Source organism: Microtus ochrogaster, chromosome 7, assembly GCF_000317375.1.
Source record: "Microtus ochrogaster isolate Prairie Vole_2 chromosome 7, MicOch1.0, whole genome shotgun sequence".
Classification (NCBI taxonomy): domain Eukaryota; kingdom Metazoa; phylum Chordata; class Mammalia; order Rodentia; family Cricetidae; genus Microtus; species Microtus ochrogaster.
In genome coordinates, this window is record NC_022014.1 from 9,701,546 (window position 1) to 9,714,055 (window position 12,510).

Below are 12,510 nucleotides of genomic sequence, written 5' to 3' on the forward strand. Positions count from 1 at the left end.
TGATTTAATTAATACAGTTTCTGTGTGGTTATTTGTGTTCTGGGCGGCCGGGACAAACAAGCGGGCTCTCCTCCTCCAGTCAGGCAGGTTTGAGATGATCGCTCACATCAGCCTTGGGCCTCCATATGCATGTGCACTCATGTGCATGACCACTCACACAGGTGCACCCACATATTGTAACTATACATACAAAAACGGGGGTGGGTACCCACAGTAGGTCTTAGGAGAGACTCCTCTCCTGTAGGAGGGGGTACATGAGGAAGGCATGGCCACCTTCTCTCTCCCAGACACCTCAGAGGCAGCCCTTGTTCTCTGTCCTTTCCACTCACTGAAAATCTGTTCCCCTCCTCATCTCCTACTTGGCTCTGGGTCCTACTGTTCCTTCCATTCCTCACCAGCCAGCAGCCCATGGCTAACAGAGCGAAGTGATTAACATGGATAAGAAATCACCACTTACTTGGGAGGCTGAGTCAGGAGGATTGCCAGTCTTACATAGTAAATACCTGTCTCTTAAAATGGTGTCAACTTGACAAAATACAGAACTGTGTGGGAGATGAGCCTTGCTGTGGGGGTTACAGTTGGTACTAAGTGGGGGAGGGCCTCTGTGGGAAGCACCATTCCCTGGCTGGGATCCTACAGAGAGAACTGGACTGTCTTTCTCTGCTTCTGGATTGTGGGGTCATGTGACTAGCTCTCTCAGGCCACTGCTGCTTCACCTCCTCACCAGGAACTGTGAGCTAAGACAAACCCGCTCTCTTCCCATCCTTCCTGTGCATAGTTCCATTCCAGCGGTGGGAAGAGAAACTGGCATCCACTTACCCCATTCACCTGGAGTTCACCTGAGACCATCTGTGAATTGCTTCCTGCCCCTCTTGACTCCAGCCCTGCGCACCCTGGGATAGCCCACCGACCTATCCTTCCAGCAGGCCCGCCTGTCCGTCTAGTCTTCATTTTCCATCCTGTCATTTTCCTAGGCAGACTCATGAGCTTGGTCCAGTTTGCCATCCTGGTGACCCTGAGGCAGGGTTATAGAAACTGGGAACGGATGGGTCTTGTTGGGCTGTTTCTGGAGCGGAGTCCCCAATGAGCTTGATTCCTCACAGTGCACAAGGGGCAACAGGAAGGAAGCAGCTGTTAAAAGACCTCAAACTGCCCTGTGGATAAGACTTCTGGGTAAAACAAGGCCTACTGGGCAAGATCACAAAGGTGGTGTAGGACAACCCAATACCAGAGAGTCGGTTTGTCTCTGCAGTCCGTGCTGAGGACTGCATCCAGGGCTTTGTGTCTCATCAGCAAGTGCTCTACCACTGAGCTACACCCCCAGCTCCCCTTTCATTTTGAGACAGGGATTCTCGGAATTGCCAGGCCATTCTTCAGCTTGCTATATATCTCAGGCGGGCTGGCCATCACTACCTCTTGACTCAGCCCCTTGACTGCTGGTTTGACAGGTGTGTACCACCACAGTGGAGCTCCATTTAATTTGAAAAATAAAATATTGTCCTGCCTATCATTGTTCAAATAGACATGAGGAGACTTGAGGAAGCATTTGAAGGGGAAACAGGAAGCAACAGGCACATAAAGGACACGGGCTGTGCTGAGGTTCCCTGTAATGCCCACACTCACCACAAGAGGGCAGTGCCGCACCAACCGATAGCAGTAGCAACCCAGGCCCAGGTTGTTCTGGTGACTATAAACAGATGAGCGAAGAGGTCTGTCTCCCGGTAGCCCCTGCATTAGCATGACGTGAAAAGGTATACATGTGTGAGTAGGTACACTGAGTGTAGGCTGGAGGCTTGATGGGATGGTGGCATCTCCTGCCATTTTGGGTGGCAATTCCTGAAAGGGACACTGCTCCAGGCCAGCAGGTCTCTCTAGAGCACAGGGAGACCCTGAACTCCCTACTCCCTGTTGATGGGAGCCTGGACTTGAGAAATAAAATGTACTACAGCTGCAAGTCATAACTGTGTAACAGGACTGACATCAGCCCACACTACCAGTGACTGTTTGACACATAGGCTTCTGTGACCCAGACATGGGAAGCCAAGTGAACATAGCATGGGCCTTCGGGTCTCAGGACAGAACTTGTCTTGAGAGGGAAGCATCTTTACCTTGAACTACTCAACTCCAAACTTCTTCATTCAGATCCCTCCCCCCCCACACACACTTTGTAGGAGATGGCAAATGATCACAGCCTAGACCCCCAAAATCATCTCCTTCCACAAAGCGGAAGGACCACTGAAAATGAAGTGCTCAGCTTCAAGTCAGTCTGTAGGTGTCCGCCACTGGCTCAACACCGAGGGCTGTGCTGGTGTTCAGTGTGGCGCTGCTGAGGCCGGTGAGGACACTGTTCGAGGCTTCTGTCTCTAGTCAACCCACCCTCTGGGCCAGAGCCAAGAGATTCTTAAGTCTAACCGCACTTGGCCTTATCGCAGAAGCAGACGGTGGGTGTGGTGTGGTCGCAGGCATGGCTCTGGTATCGGCCGTGACCAAGGATGGCTTCTGTGCCTACTCCCAGGCCACTGCTGTCAGCTCAGCCCAGAACAAGTTCACCGCCCTGGAAATCTGCTGTCCACTTAGTCTAGGGACAGTTAGCAGACACCAGGGCAAGGGAGCGGTCTGGCCGGCTTTTGATATGCTCTTAGCTCTAGTCCACACCACTGAGCTGGAAGGTTGACCCTGTACCTTCAACAGGGATGAACCTCAATGCACTCCCCCAAATGACCTCCAGGAGCCCAGTGTTCCTGGCTGAGGGAAGATGGGTGAGCTAACCTCAGAAACCGAGGGTCTCCACGGAAACTGCTCTACAAAGGTACAAGCTGGACCCTGCCACTTACCTCAACATCCAGCCACCACCACGTCTGTGACCCCCGGCAGGGACAGACTACCTCTCTCTCATACCCACACAGCTCGCCCCCAGAATTGGGGACCCCAACTTGCAGGTCCCACTCAGAGATGAGCAGGGCACAACTACCCATGTCCCCCAACAGTTAGACTGAAGGACGTGGAGACTCGGTCCTGATGCAGTCTGTCCACCCAGGAAACAAACTCTCTCTCCTGGGGCTGTGCTGCTCAACCCCTTGAGAACTGAGCGCCATTTCTGATGCTTCGCAGCCACAGGCAGCCAGACTACAGAGCAGAGTGGACACAAGGCCTCTGCGACTATTCCCAGCAGGAACAGCCTGGCAGGCCCCATGAGGGCCCCAGTCCTGGAGACAGCTCTAGTTCCTACAAAAGAACCAGCTTTGTCCCTGATCACTTTCTTCCCCCTTAAGAGGCTGCTAGAGCCTTTCCTCAACCACATATGCCAGGATATTTCCCTTCTACCCAGGGTGCTGGCAAGTCCTGTGGCAAGAAAGAACTCTAGGAGCCCAAACCTAACCACTCAGAGTTGGGGTTTTGGCATTGAAAACCACAAAGACCTGTGGCTCAAAAAGGCACCAATATTAACCGCCAGAGTTTTTGGGGATTGCCAACTCAGAAATCAGTGCCACAAAGCTTATCCTTGAGAAATGTCTCCACATATCTTATTTTGGCGACTTCATACAGCTTGAAGACGCTAGAGCTTCCTACACTGAGAGTGGGGGCTGGGGGTGGGTGCCCATTCTCAGTGGACTACTTCAGCCAGGCCACTGCAGGTGAGGGCCTGAATCACAAGCAGGGAGCTAACTTTGTTGGGCAGCATCAGCTTCCAGAGGCTTATCCCAGGGAGCCTTATCCCACTGTGGTACATACCAGGTCTCACATCTGGGATCACCGCCCTCCCCATATCCCTTGCAGAGACTAACCATTGCTTTGATCAATGTATCTGATCATTTTCCTAACAAAAAAGGGATCCTCACCTTACTCTTTGCCAGATGCACTAGTCACAAGGGCAGCTGGCTTGATGCTCTTAAAGACCTCGTTAGTGTCAGGGCAGATTCCCCAAAGAGCCACAGGGAACCTGCTAACACTGCCTTAATGCCACAAGGCTAAGAGCCAACATGCACAGATCCGCCACTGAAGACAACCCTTGTGGACAATGTACCTTCTGGGTTATGCTCCTGTATTTTCAGACTGGGTCTCAGGTAATTCAGGCTATCCCACAATCTGCTATGCAGCCAAGAATGGCTTTGAACTCCCCATCTTCCGGATTTAGCTTCACGGTTCTGAGCACCACAGAGCACCACACGGCCACCATGGCTGCAAGCCCTCACCAGGGTTCACACACTGGCTCCCACTGCAGGTAAGGCCTCCCCCTACCTCAACAGTCACACGCCACAGAACAAAGGACCCGGCATCTTCAGAGGATTAAAGGGAGCAGGCTGTTTTTTATGAAAAGACAACTGTTTCATAAATTTTAAAATGTCTGCTTCTTCCTTCCCCAAAACCAGGTAAACGAACTCAAGATGGGTGGGAAATGAATGCGGCACACAAGAAACACTACAAGAAGTTCTTTGAAAAATAGTCATTTAATATTTAAGGGGGAATAGAAATTGTGGGTACCTAAGACTGACCAGCCCCAACAAAACCTCAAACAGGAACCTTGGAGTTCAAAGGCCGACACTGGGTGAGCAGTCCTCATTGCCTTGCCTATAACTGCCAGTAACTTCTCATTTGTAAAAGGCCAAAGGGCACAGCAGGATCAAGGCCTACAGGGTCCCCCATGATCTGCTCCTTATCCCACTGATCTGTACAACACAAGTTATTGGAAGGCACACAATTCATAGTGCAAAAGGAAAATGGAAGCCAGCGTGCAGGTGGCTCAGAACCAGGCCAGCGGTACCCTCCCATGGACAACTCAGCCAGAGACCTCCAATCTCCCCAGTCCTAGTGAGGACTCTTGGGTTTTCCTTAGATCCTGGGGGATGAAGCCCAGGGCCTTGCATACACCAGGCAAGTACTCCACCACCATCGACAGGAGCTCTGGAGCACAGGCTGACTGATACTCCTACCTCTGCTTCCTGACTGTTAGGACTAGATACCTTACAAAAACCTTGTCTCTCAAGCTCAAATGTTAGAGGCCAAAACCAAACTGAAGCCAAGGGTGGTGGTTCACACCTTTGAGCCCAGCACTTGGGAGGCAGAGGCAGGTGGATCTCTGAGTTCAAAACCAGTCTGGTCTACATAGCATGTTCTAGGCCTGCAGTGCAAGACAAAAAACTGCCACCCAAAGGAAAAATCCAATATCTGAGAAAAATACATAGTGGTTGAACCCCTGACTCAAGGCAAGGCTCCCAGGCCTGTTTCCAGGGAGAGGATACTTGTCCTCGGCTTCCACAGCACTCACTGGATTATAATTTTTATAGAAAATTTTATTCAACATACAACATTTTCCAGCAAAAAGGCAATATACAGGAGAGTCGGTGTACACTGCTGCTACAGAAACAACGGAAGGACGGGGAGGGGGGGAGGGAGGGAGAAGTGTGGCTTGCTGATTCTATTCGCACTCAAAACTAGACACGCGGCTGGCATCAGCTCCAACAAAAGGACAAAGAGGACTCAAATAAAGCTACACACAGAGTGTCCAAGTCGGCCAAGTTCACTTGCACTCACTCAACAGAAAAGACCTCCTCCCAGGGGCAAATTGTACAGGTTTCATTCATTAAATATACAATTTAATTTTCCTTTTTTTTCCTGTTTTTCTTTTATCTTTTTTACAAAGTCAACAGCTTACTAACCACTAGCGAGCATGCGCTCTTGCTAAAAGGCGCTCTCCTTTGCTGCTCATCCACTCCGTCCTCACAGAAACCTAGAGTGATTCTTTCACCTGCTCAGATCATTGTTTGCCAAGAGGCAACAGAGTAAACCTTAATTGTATCTGACAATGTTCTCCATGTATAAAAAGACCCCTAGCTGTCAGGACTGAACTCAGTGTATCCACTTTGCCAATGGCTGACAAAGTGAGATGTTTATTAAAAACACCCCAGGCAGCTGAGGAGAGGAACCCCGGAGAGGGCCAGCAGCACACACAGTGAAGCAGAGTGCTTTGCGCAGGGTGGTTTCTCTGGTTTGCCTTTACAGATGTGCACAGGTCACTCAAAGTCTAACTGAAGGAAGAGTCGGACGAGCCTACACATCGGCCTGACTAGCTCTAACTGCAGAGCTGTGCAGAACCCGGGCAGGGGGCCAGGCTGCCTGCACCAACCGGACGCCTCTGCCAGGGACTCGCATCCTAGGAATCTCTTCTCCCGTGATGCTGATGGTTGCCTTGCATTGTGGTTACCATAAAATAACTCTCATTGGCATCCAAGCTTTATAAAAACACCTTCATTTTGCTCAAAAAGGGCAGTCAATAGATACAGAGAAGCCAAACTGAACAGCCTCAACAAAATAAAATTAACATCAGCAGCAAATCCTCTTGCTGGAGACTTGGGCTAGAGTGCACGTGTACCAAAGGTCTACGGCTGTTAAAAAGGGCACACACCCACGAGCTGTCCCTCGCCTTGGACACGGAAGGAAGTCAGTTGTGGATTTTAATTGCCTTTTCAAGGTAAGTGTAGCGACTCCTCTTTGGGGCTTTGTTGAAGTGGTCGAGCCCTAGCCAAGGCCGAGGATGAGACATGTTACCTGCAGGGACAGAGAACAAACCATTAAGATTAAGACCCTTGGCAACCACCAGATCCAGTCTTCACCTCAGATGGCTACTCATTCAGCTGGAGTCAGGGGCTGCTCACAACACAAGCTGACGCAAATCAAATGCTAAAACACAGCCCCAGGGGGAACTTGAAGCAGAATCACCCACACCTCAGCCCATTAATGCACAGCAAAAGCTTTCATCCTTGGAAATGCAGAGGCCTAAGCTGTGGGAAACTCACTCAACGCCAGGGGTGCTGCTGACTCTCAATGGCTGCACATGGTTCCAAGACCTACAGGCCAAATGAAGGCCTCTGTTGAGAGCCTCTTACCAGGTTGTGGCTCAAAGTCCTTCAAATTCACTTCATATTCATCTTCATTGATGTACTGGTGCCGGCCCATCATGACAATTGCAAATTTAAACTGGAAAACAAAAGATAAACTTCTCCATTATCCCTGCTGTTTTGCCCAAGAGGCTCAGCAGCCTCACTCAGCTTCAAGTGCTAGCCACTAAAGCCTAACCGGGTTCCAAAGAGCACACACCTTCTCAAACTCCTTTTCCTGGATATCCAGCAAGCTCTGAATTCGCTTCATCACTTCTCTGAAATGTTCGCCCTGGAAGACAAACAGGTGTGCTCAGGCAGAACATGCTATCCCAGTGCACTGCCGTGTTGCCTGCCCCATCAGCTGAGATCAACAAGTACTTCAAAGGCCCAGAGTTCAGACAGAGTCTTACCTGGTGTATCCTCAGCAAAAATGGAATTCCAAAAGTCCCAAACACCTCTTTGTGGAAATGCGCCACTGTGATTAGCATCTCATTCTCCTTATCTATGTCTACCTGGTCCAAAGGTATTTCCTGGAGACACATTTTAAACACAAAGACTTCCTCTAAGTGTGGTTATTATTTAAACTCTAACCTGACTCGATGGGTAAACTCCCATTTAGATGCAGATGAACCCAGACCTCAGGTGGTGTAAACAGGTGGGTGGATGGGGGGGGCAGAGTGAAAGGGGCTCCTGTTAGAGAATGTACTGGCAAATAAGGCCACTGTGAGCAGTGCAAACTGTTCTTCTATTTAAGCTCATAAGCCTCGGGCAGTTTGTAATGTATGCTGCTGGCAGATATTTCTACCAAAAGGCCACACTCAGCTAACTCAGTCAAGACAGTTCAGGTTTCTTGGAAGAAACCAAAACATTTATAACCAGTTACTGTAGAAATAGCAGTAGCTCTATTTCCACTACTGACCCAGAGTTTCTGCTGGGCGTGCTTTGCACCCACATATCAAGTTACACATTATCAATTGATTTGTGTGTGTATGCACACATGCCTGCCACTGTAGGCATGTCGGGGTCAAAGGACAACCCACAGGAGCCAGTTGTCTTCATCTACCATGTGAGTCTAGGAGATCAAATTCGGGCTACCAAGCTGGGGTGAGGAGTGCGCCTTCACCAGCTGAGTCATTCTGTCTGCGCCCAAACTAATTTTTTTACTTGTATGTTTGGCCTAACTATGTAACTCTGGTTGGCCCAGAACTTGGAATATAGATCAGTCTGGCCTTTCTTTGCCTCCTGAGTACTGGAATCAAAGCTCCGAGCCAACAGTGGAGCTGGAGAGATGACTCAGTAGTTAAGGGCACTGATAGCTCTTCCAAAGGAGCTGGGTTTCATTACCAGAACCCACAGTGGCTCACAACCCCCTGTAACTCCAGCTCCAGCAGATTTAACACCACCTTTTCTGGACTCTGCATTCATGAGGTACAGATATGTACATGCAGGCAATAATACCAAAGGAAAAAAAAGTGTGTTTCACCACACCTGGCCCAAACTTATAAAGACTTCCCTCACAAAGGCACAAAAGCAGACAGCAGTACTTTGGGATGAACAGCTCTGGATAGAGGATGCTTACAAGGCAACTGTGTTCAACACCATCAAGTACACACGGAATAGTGGCTGCATTATCTTACGCTGTGTGTATTTTTTGAATAGTGCAGCATTTTAAAAGCTGGGAATGAAACTCTATACAGCCCACCACAGTGGCACTGGTTCTGAGGCCGGCAGGCAACAGCTACCTCTATTCGAAACGTCCGACTCGTCGCAGGGGACAGACACTCTAACAGCTCATCTTCCTGATGAACACCAATAATTTTGTAGCTCACAATTTCTAGCAGCCTGAAAGAAAAACGGGGCAATGACATATTGGCACTCAGGGAAAGACACATGAAAGGGGCATGATGACATGTATGTATGCTCAGGAGAAGGAACTCTGAGCATGACCATACGCTTGGCTTAATTATGCTTTGTGTATTGTACTTTTATTATTAATTTTTTATAGGAAGACTAGTCATTGAGTATAATACAAGAGGCCAGCAGGCTAAGCAGAGTACAAAGATAGGTTTCCTATCGGATCTTGGTGGTCGTAAAGGAGGAAGAGCACACTGAAGCTAGCCCTATGGCGATATGGTGTGCTATAGAGCACTGGGTCAGATTTATTCATGCCCGAGTTCTTATAAATGGAATAATATGAGAATTACAGGTGCCTCTGAGCAGTTGTGGCACTGTACTTGGGTTTCTTTAGTGATTTATTTTTAAAGCCATGTGACAAGTGAAGGGGCCTCATTTAAGATCTGATCTACAGTTTGTTGGGGGGGGGGGGGTGACAAGAGGACCATCCTGGAAGCATGCAGAAGCTTTTGCTAATACTTTCTGATTTAGCCAGGCTCTGCCAGGAGTGAGGGCGCACACTGGTCTACAGAGCTAATTCTAGGACTGACAGCAAAGGCTACACAGAGAAACCCTGTCTTGAAAAAAAACAAGTGAAATGTTTTGTGATTTAATGTAATTGGTTCAATAAAGACTTTGGAGAGAAAAAGGAAGGAAGGAAGGAAGGAAGGAAGGAAGGAAGGAAGGAAGGAAGGAAGGAAGGAAGGAAGGAAGGAAGACCAAAGATAGCATTTTAGGGACCCAAACAGCCCCAAAGCCACCTGCTTATGAGGCATCCATAAGGCAAAACAAAAACAAACAAACAAACAAAAAAAAAAACAGACTCATGCTCAGACTCAGAAAAGCAAAATTTGGGACCTCACTTTATATCTGCAGAGGCTAAACCAGAAACTTCTTACCCACTGAAGATGTATGGACCCCCCCCCCCACGCGCACACACACTCCCCAAGCATGTTGGAACACACTGTTCCTTTGCTACTGGCATCACAGACATTTACTACAGTTAACAGCAGAAGAGGAGAGAGGCTTGGCCTCTCCAAAACAGCAACAGCAGAAGAAAGGCTATTTGATTTCCATTCAGTTTCGGAAGAGGCTGGCTGCCCCAACCTCCTGCAGCTCCAGAGATACTTGCCTAAGTCTCCCTGATGCTTTATCACCAAGCTCCACGGCCTTTTTACATTCTTCTAACAGGTCCCGGACACAGCCATGCTTGTCTGGGTATAGTGTTATTTCCTAGGTGATGACAGAGTGTTACAAGTGCTTTAAAGGAAACAGATTTCTGCTACAACAAACCCAAGAACTCCCTAGTTCAAGCTGGGAAGAGAGGTGAGCCATCACTCAAAGTCCCACTCTAGCAGCCCCCATTATGGACTCATTCATGGTAGTAGGACCACTGTAGATCAGAACAGTATCTGAGAAAGCATCCCTGGGTCACCCTAACTAAGAGCATTCCTGTTCTCAGCACAGGAATACAGAGAGCTGGTCCTCAGGAAAGGCACCAACAATACAGAAAACACAGTATTTAGGTCTCAAGTCTCTGAATTATGGTGGAGTTGGGAGGTAAAATGGCCTGGTAACCAAGCAAGTATGCTCTTCTTTGATGGATATAGCATAGGGGCACAGCCTGGTTTGAGCTTATCCTGATGGTTGATGAGCTAAAGCTAGGCCAAGGCTACAGCAGCGTGTGGTGGCCTGGCTCTAGGCCAGAGGGCCACTCCAAGCTCTCATTTCAGCTCTGCTAGCTCAGCCATGCTCTATCACGTCCAGCCTTTAAAGGCCTCACTCCATGCCTGCACTGAAGGAGAGAGTGCTCTCATGCGCATCAGTGCTAAAGCTCCAAAGAGTACCAGAGTGACAATCAGAAGAAACACTCACCTCTTCCCTAAACTGGCTGTTTAACCATATACACTTAAAACTTCTCCTGTTCTCAAAGTCTGTGATTTTCATCTTCAGCTATTGGGAAAAAGAGACGCTTGTTTAGAGAACTCAAAGCTTCCCTCTATCACCCAGTCACACTGACTTGGATTCATACCTGCTGATAATAAAGTTTCTTAGGTTGTCTTGGCTTGAAGAATTGTAGAAGATCTCTTAGAGTACCTTCGTAATTATGTCTAAGAGGGTTACCAGGGCCATCTCTGTAACTACAAGAAAACAGCACACAAGAAAACAATAAGCAAATTGTTTACTGGTCTACAATACACACCAAGTGAGAATAAACAAAAACAGCTGGTTGTGTACTGTCTGAAACCTTGCTTGCACCTACCTAGCCCACTTCTGTTGCCCAGACCTGAATCTCTCAGCTTATGTGGGGATAGCATACAGCTGCACAGGACCCAAAGCAGGGCGGGCCAACCATTATCAAATATAACAGTAGAGGAGGTAAACCTTTATCACCTCAAAGTCATGTGGTTGAGGTATAAGTAAGAACACATGTGTATTTCAAACTAAGAAAGAAATAGATGCAAGTGACCCACTATATGGTCAAGTGTTCCCACGATGCCTGGAGGAACTCAGACAGCACACAAGGAAGAATATCAGAGAGCAGCAGAGTGAGCCTCACTTACCCTTGAGACTTGAAAAACTGCAGCAGCATGGGATCTGTGTTGAGCCTCTGTGCAACTGTCTTTGCAACCTAGGAGGTAGAGAAGGACCAGAAAGAGGTTGGCACTCTGGGGAAAGGTTGGACATGTGTTTATTAAATTTGGGGCTAATTATTTACATTTCCACAGAATGTGATCTATATGGTTAGCCTGAATTAAAATTCCCCAGAAATTTATTTTACTATTGCCCATAACAAACAGCATTCCTAATGGTGTCCTCATGGAAGTAACCTACTTGTCTTTCCTGCTTAACTAACTGTATAGTTATACAGTACAATGCCAACTGCTAAAAAGTAAATATAATGTGATAGGTTATATCAAAATTAGTTTTCATCTCTTTAGATATATTAATCTTTAATATATCTTCTAACTCAACCAATTTTAACTTTTCAGCACTTTGAGGCTTCATGCTGTGTGGCCCAGGCTAGTCTTAAATCTGCTGTGGAGCCCAGGGAAGCGGGGAACTTGAAACCTCTGTCTGAGCCAAGTCCATACCAATCAAGGCACTGTCTTCCTTCTTATTGAGAGCATCATACAGTTTCTTTCACAAATATATAGTGTGTCTTCCAGGAAGGATAAATAAAAGTGGCAAAGAGCAAATGTTCAATACCTGAAAATAATTCATCCTATTTGATAACGTAACCACAAACCCAGGGTCATTGGGGATTGTTTTATCACAGAAGATGACATCGACACGGTGGTAGAGATCTCTGAAATATTCTTTTGCAGTGGGTAATTCACTGTTATCGTTTTCAGGGTCATCCCTGGGGAGAAAAAAATGTTTGCGGACTGAATCGGGGGTAGCAAAAGGTACCGACCGTCATCCAGACACCAGCGACACAGATGGAAAGCAGTATGACGGAAGACAGATGCTCTCACTGAGCTGGAACACGGCACAACAAAGACAAGCCTGTGCCTGGAGAAGTGGCTCAGCCATTAAAAGCACTTCCAGAGGACCTGGGCTCCACCCACAACACCCATATGTGGCTTATAACAATCTGTAATTCCAGTCCCACGGGATCTTAATCCCCTCTACTGGCTTCCACTGGCAGCAGACATACATTCACATACACACATACATACATACATACACACACACACACACACACACACACACACACACACACACACACACACAC

General features: G+C 47.9%; 1 protein-coding gene across 2 annotated transcripts in view; it reads right to left on the minus strand.

Moving 5' to 3' along the window:
- Window positions 1-4,432: 4,432 nt before the first annotated feature.
- Window positions 4,433-12,510, minus strand: part of Usp7 (ubiquitin specific peptidase 7) — a 56,684-nt gene continuing 48,606 nt past the window's right edge. The window contains exons 22-31 of one of the 2 annotated variants that reach the window (XM_005349290.2): window positions 11,982-12,135; window positions 11,336-11,403; window positions 10,804-10,912; window positions 10,647-10,724; window positions 9,904-10,004; window positions 8,621-8,720; window positions 7,289-7,408; window positions 7,096-7,167; window positions 6,885-6,975; window positions 4,433-6,546 (exon numbers count right to left, since the gene is read on the minus strand). In XM_005349290.2, the coding sequence (XP_005349347.1) occupies window positions 6,440-6,546; window positions 6,885-6,975; window positions 7,096-7,167; window positions 7,289-7,408; window positions 8,621-8,720; window positions 9,904-10,004; window positions 10,647-10,724; window positions 10,804-10,912; window positions 11,336-11,403; window positions 11,982-12,135 (1,000 nt within the window). In that variant the 3' untranslated portion in view covers window positions 4,433-6,439. The remainder of the gene's footprint in view (window positions 6,547-6,884; window positions 6,976-7,095; window positions 7,168-7,288; window positions 7,409-8,620; window positions 8,721-9,903; window positions 10,005-10,646; window positions 10,725-10,803; window positions 10,913-11,335; window positions 11,404-11,981; window positions 12,136-12,510) is intronic. The other variant, XM_005349291.2, reaches the window with a different exon arrangement.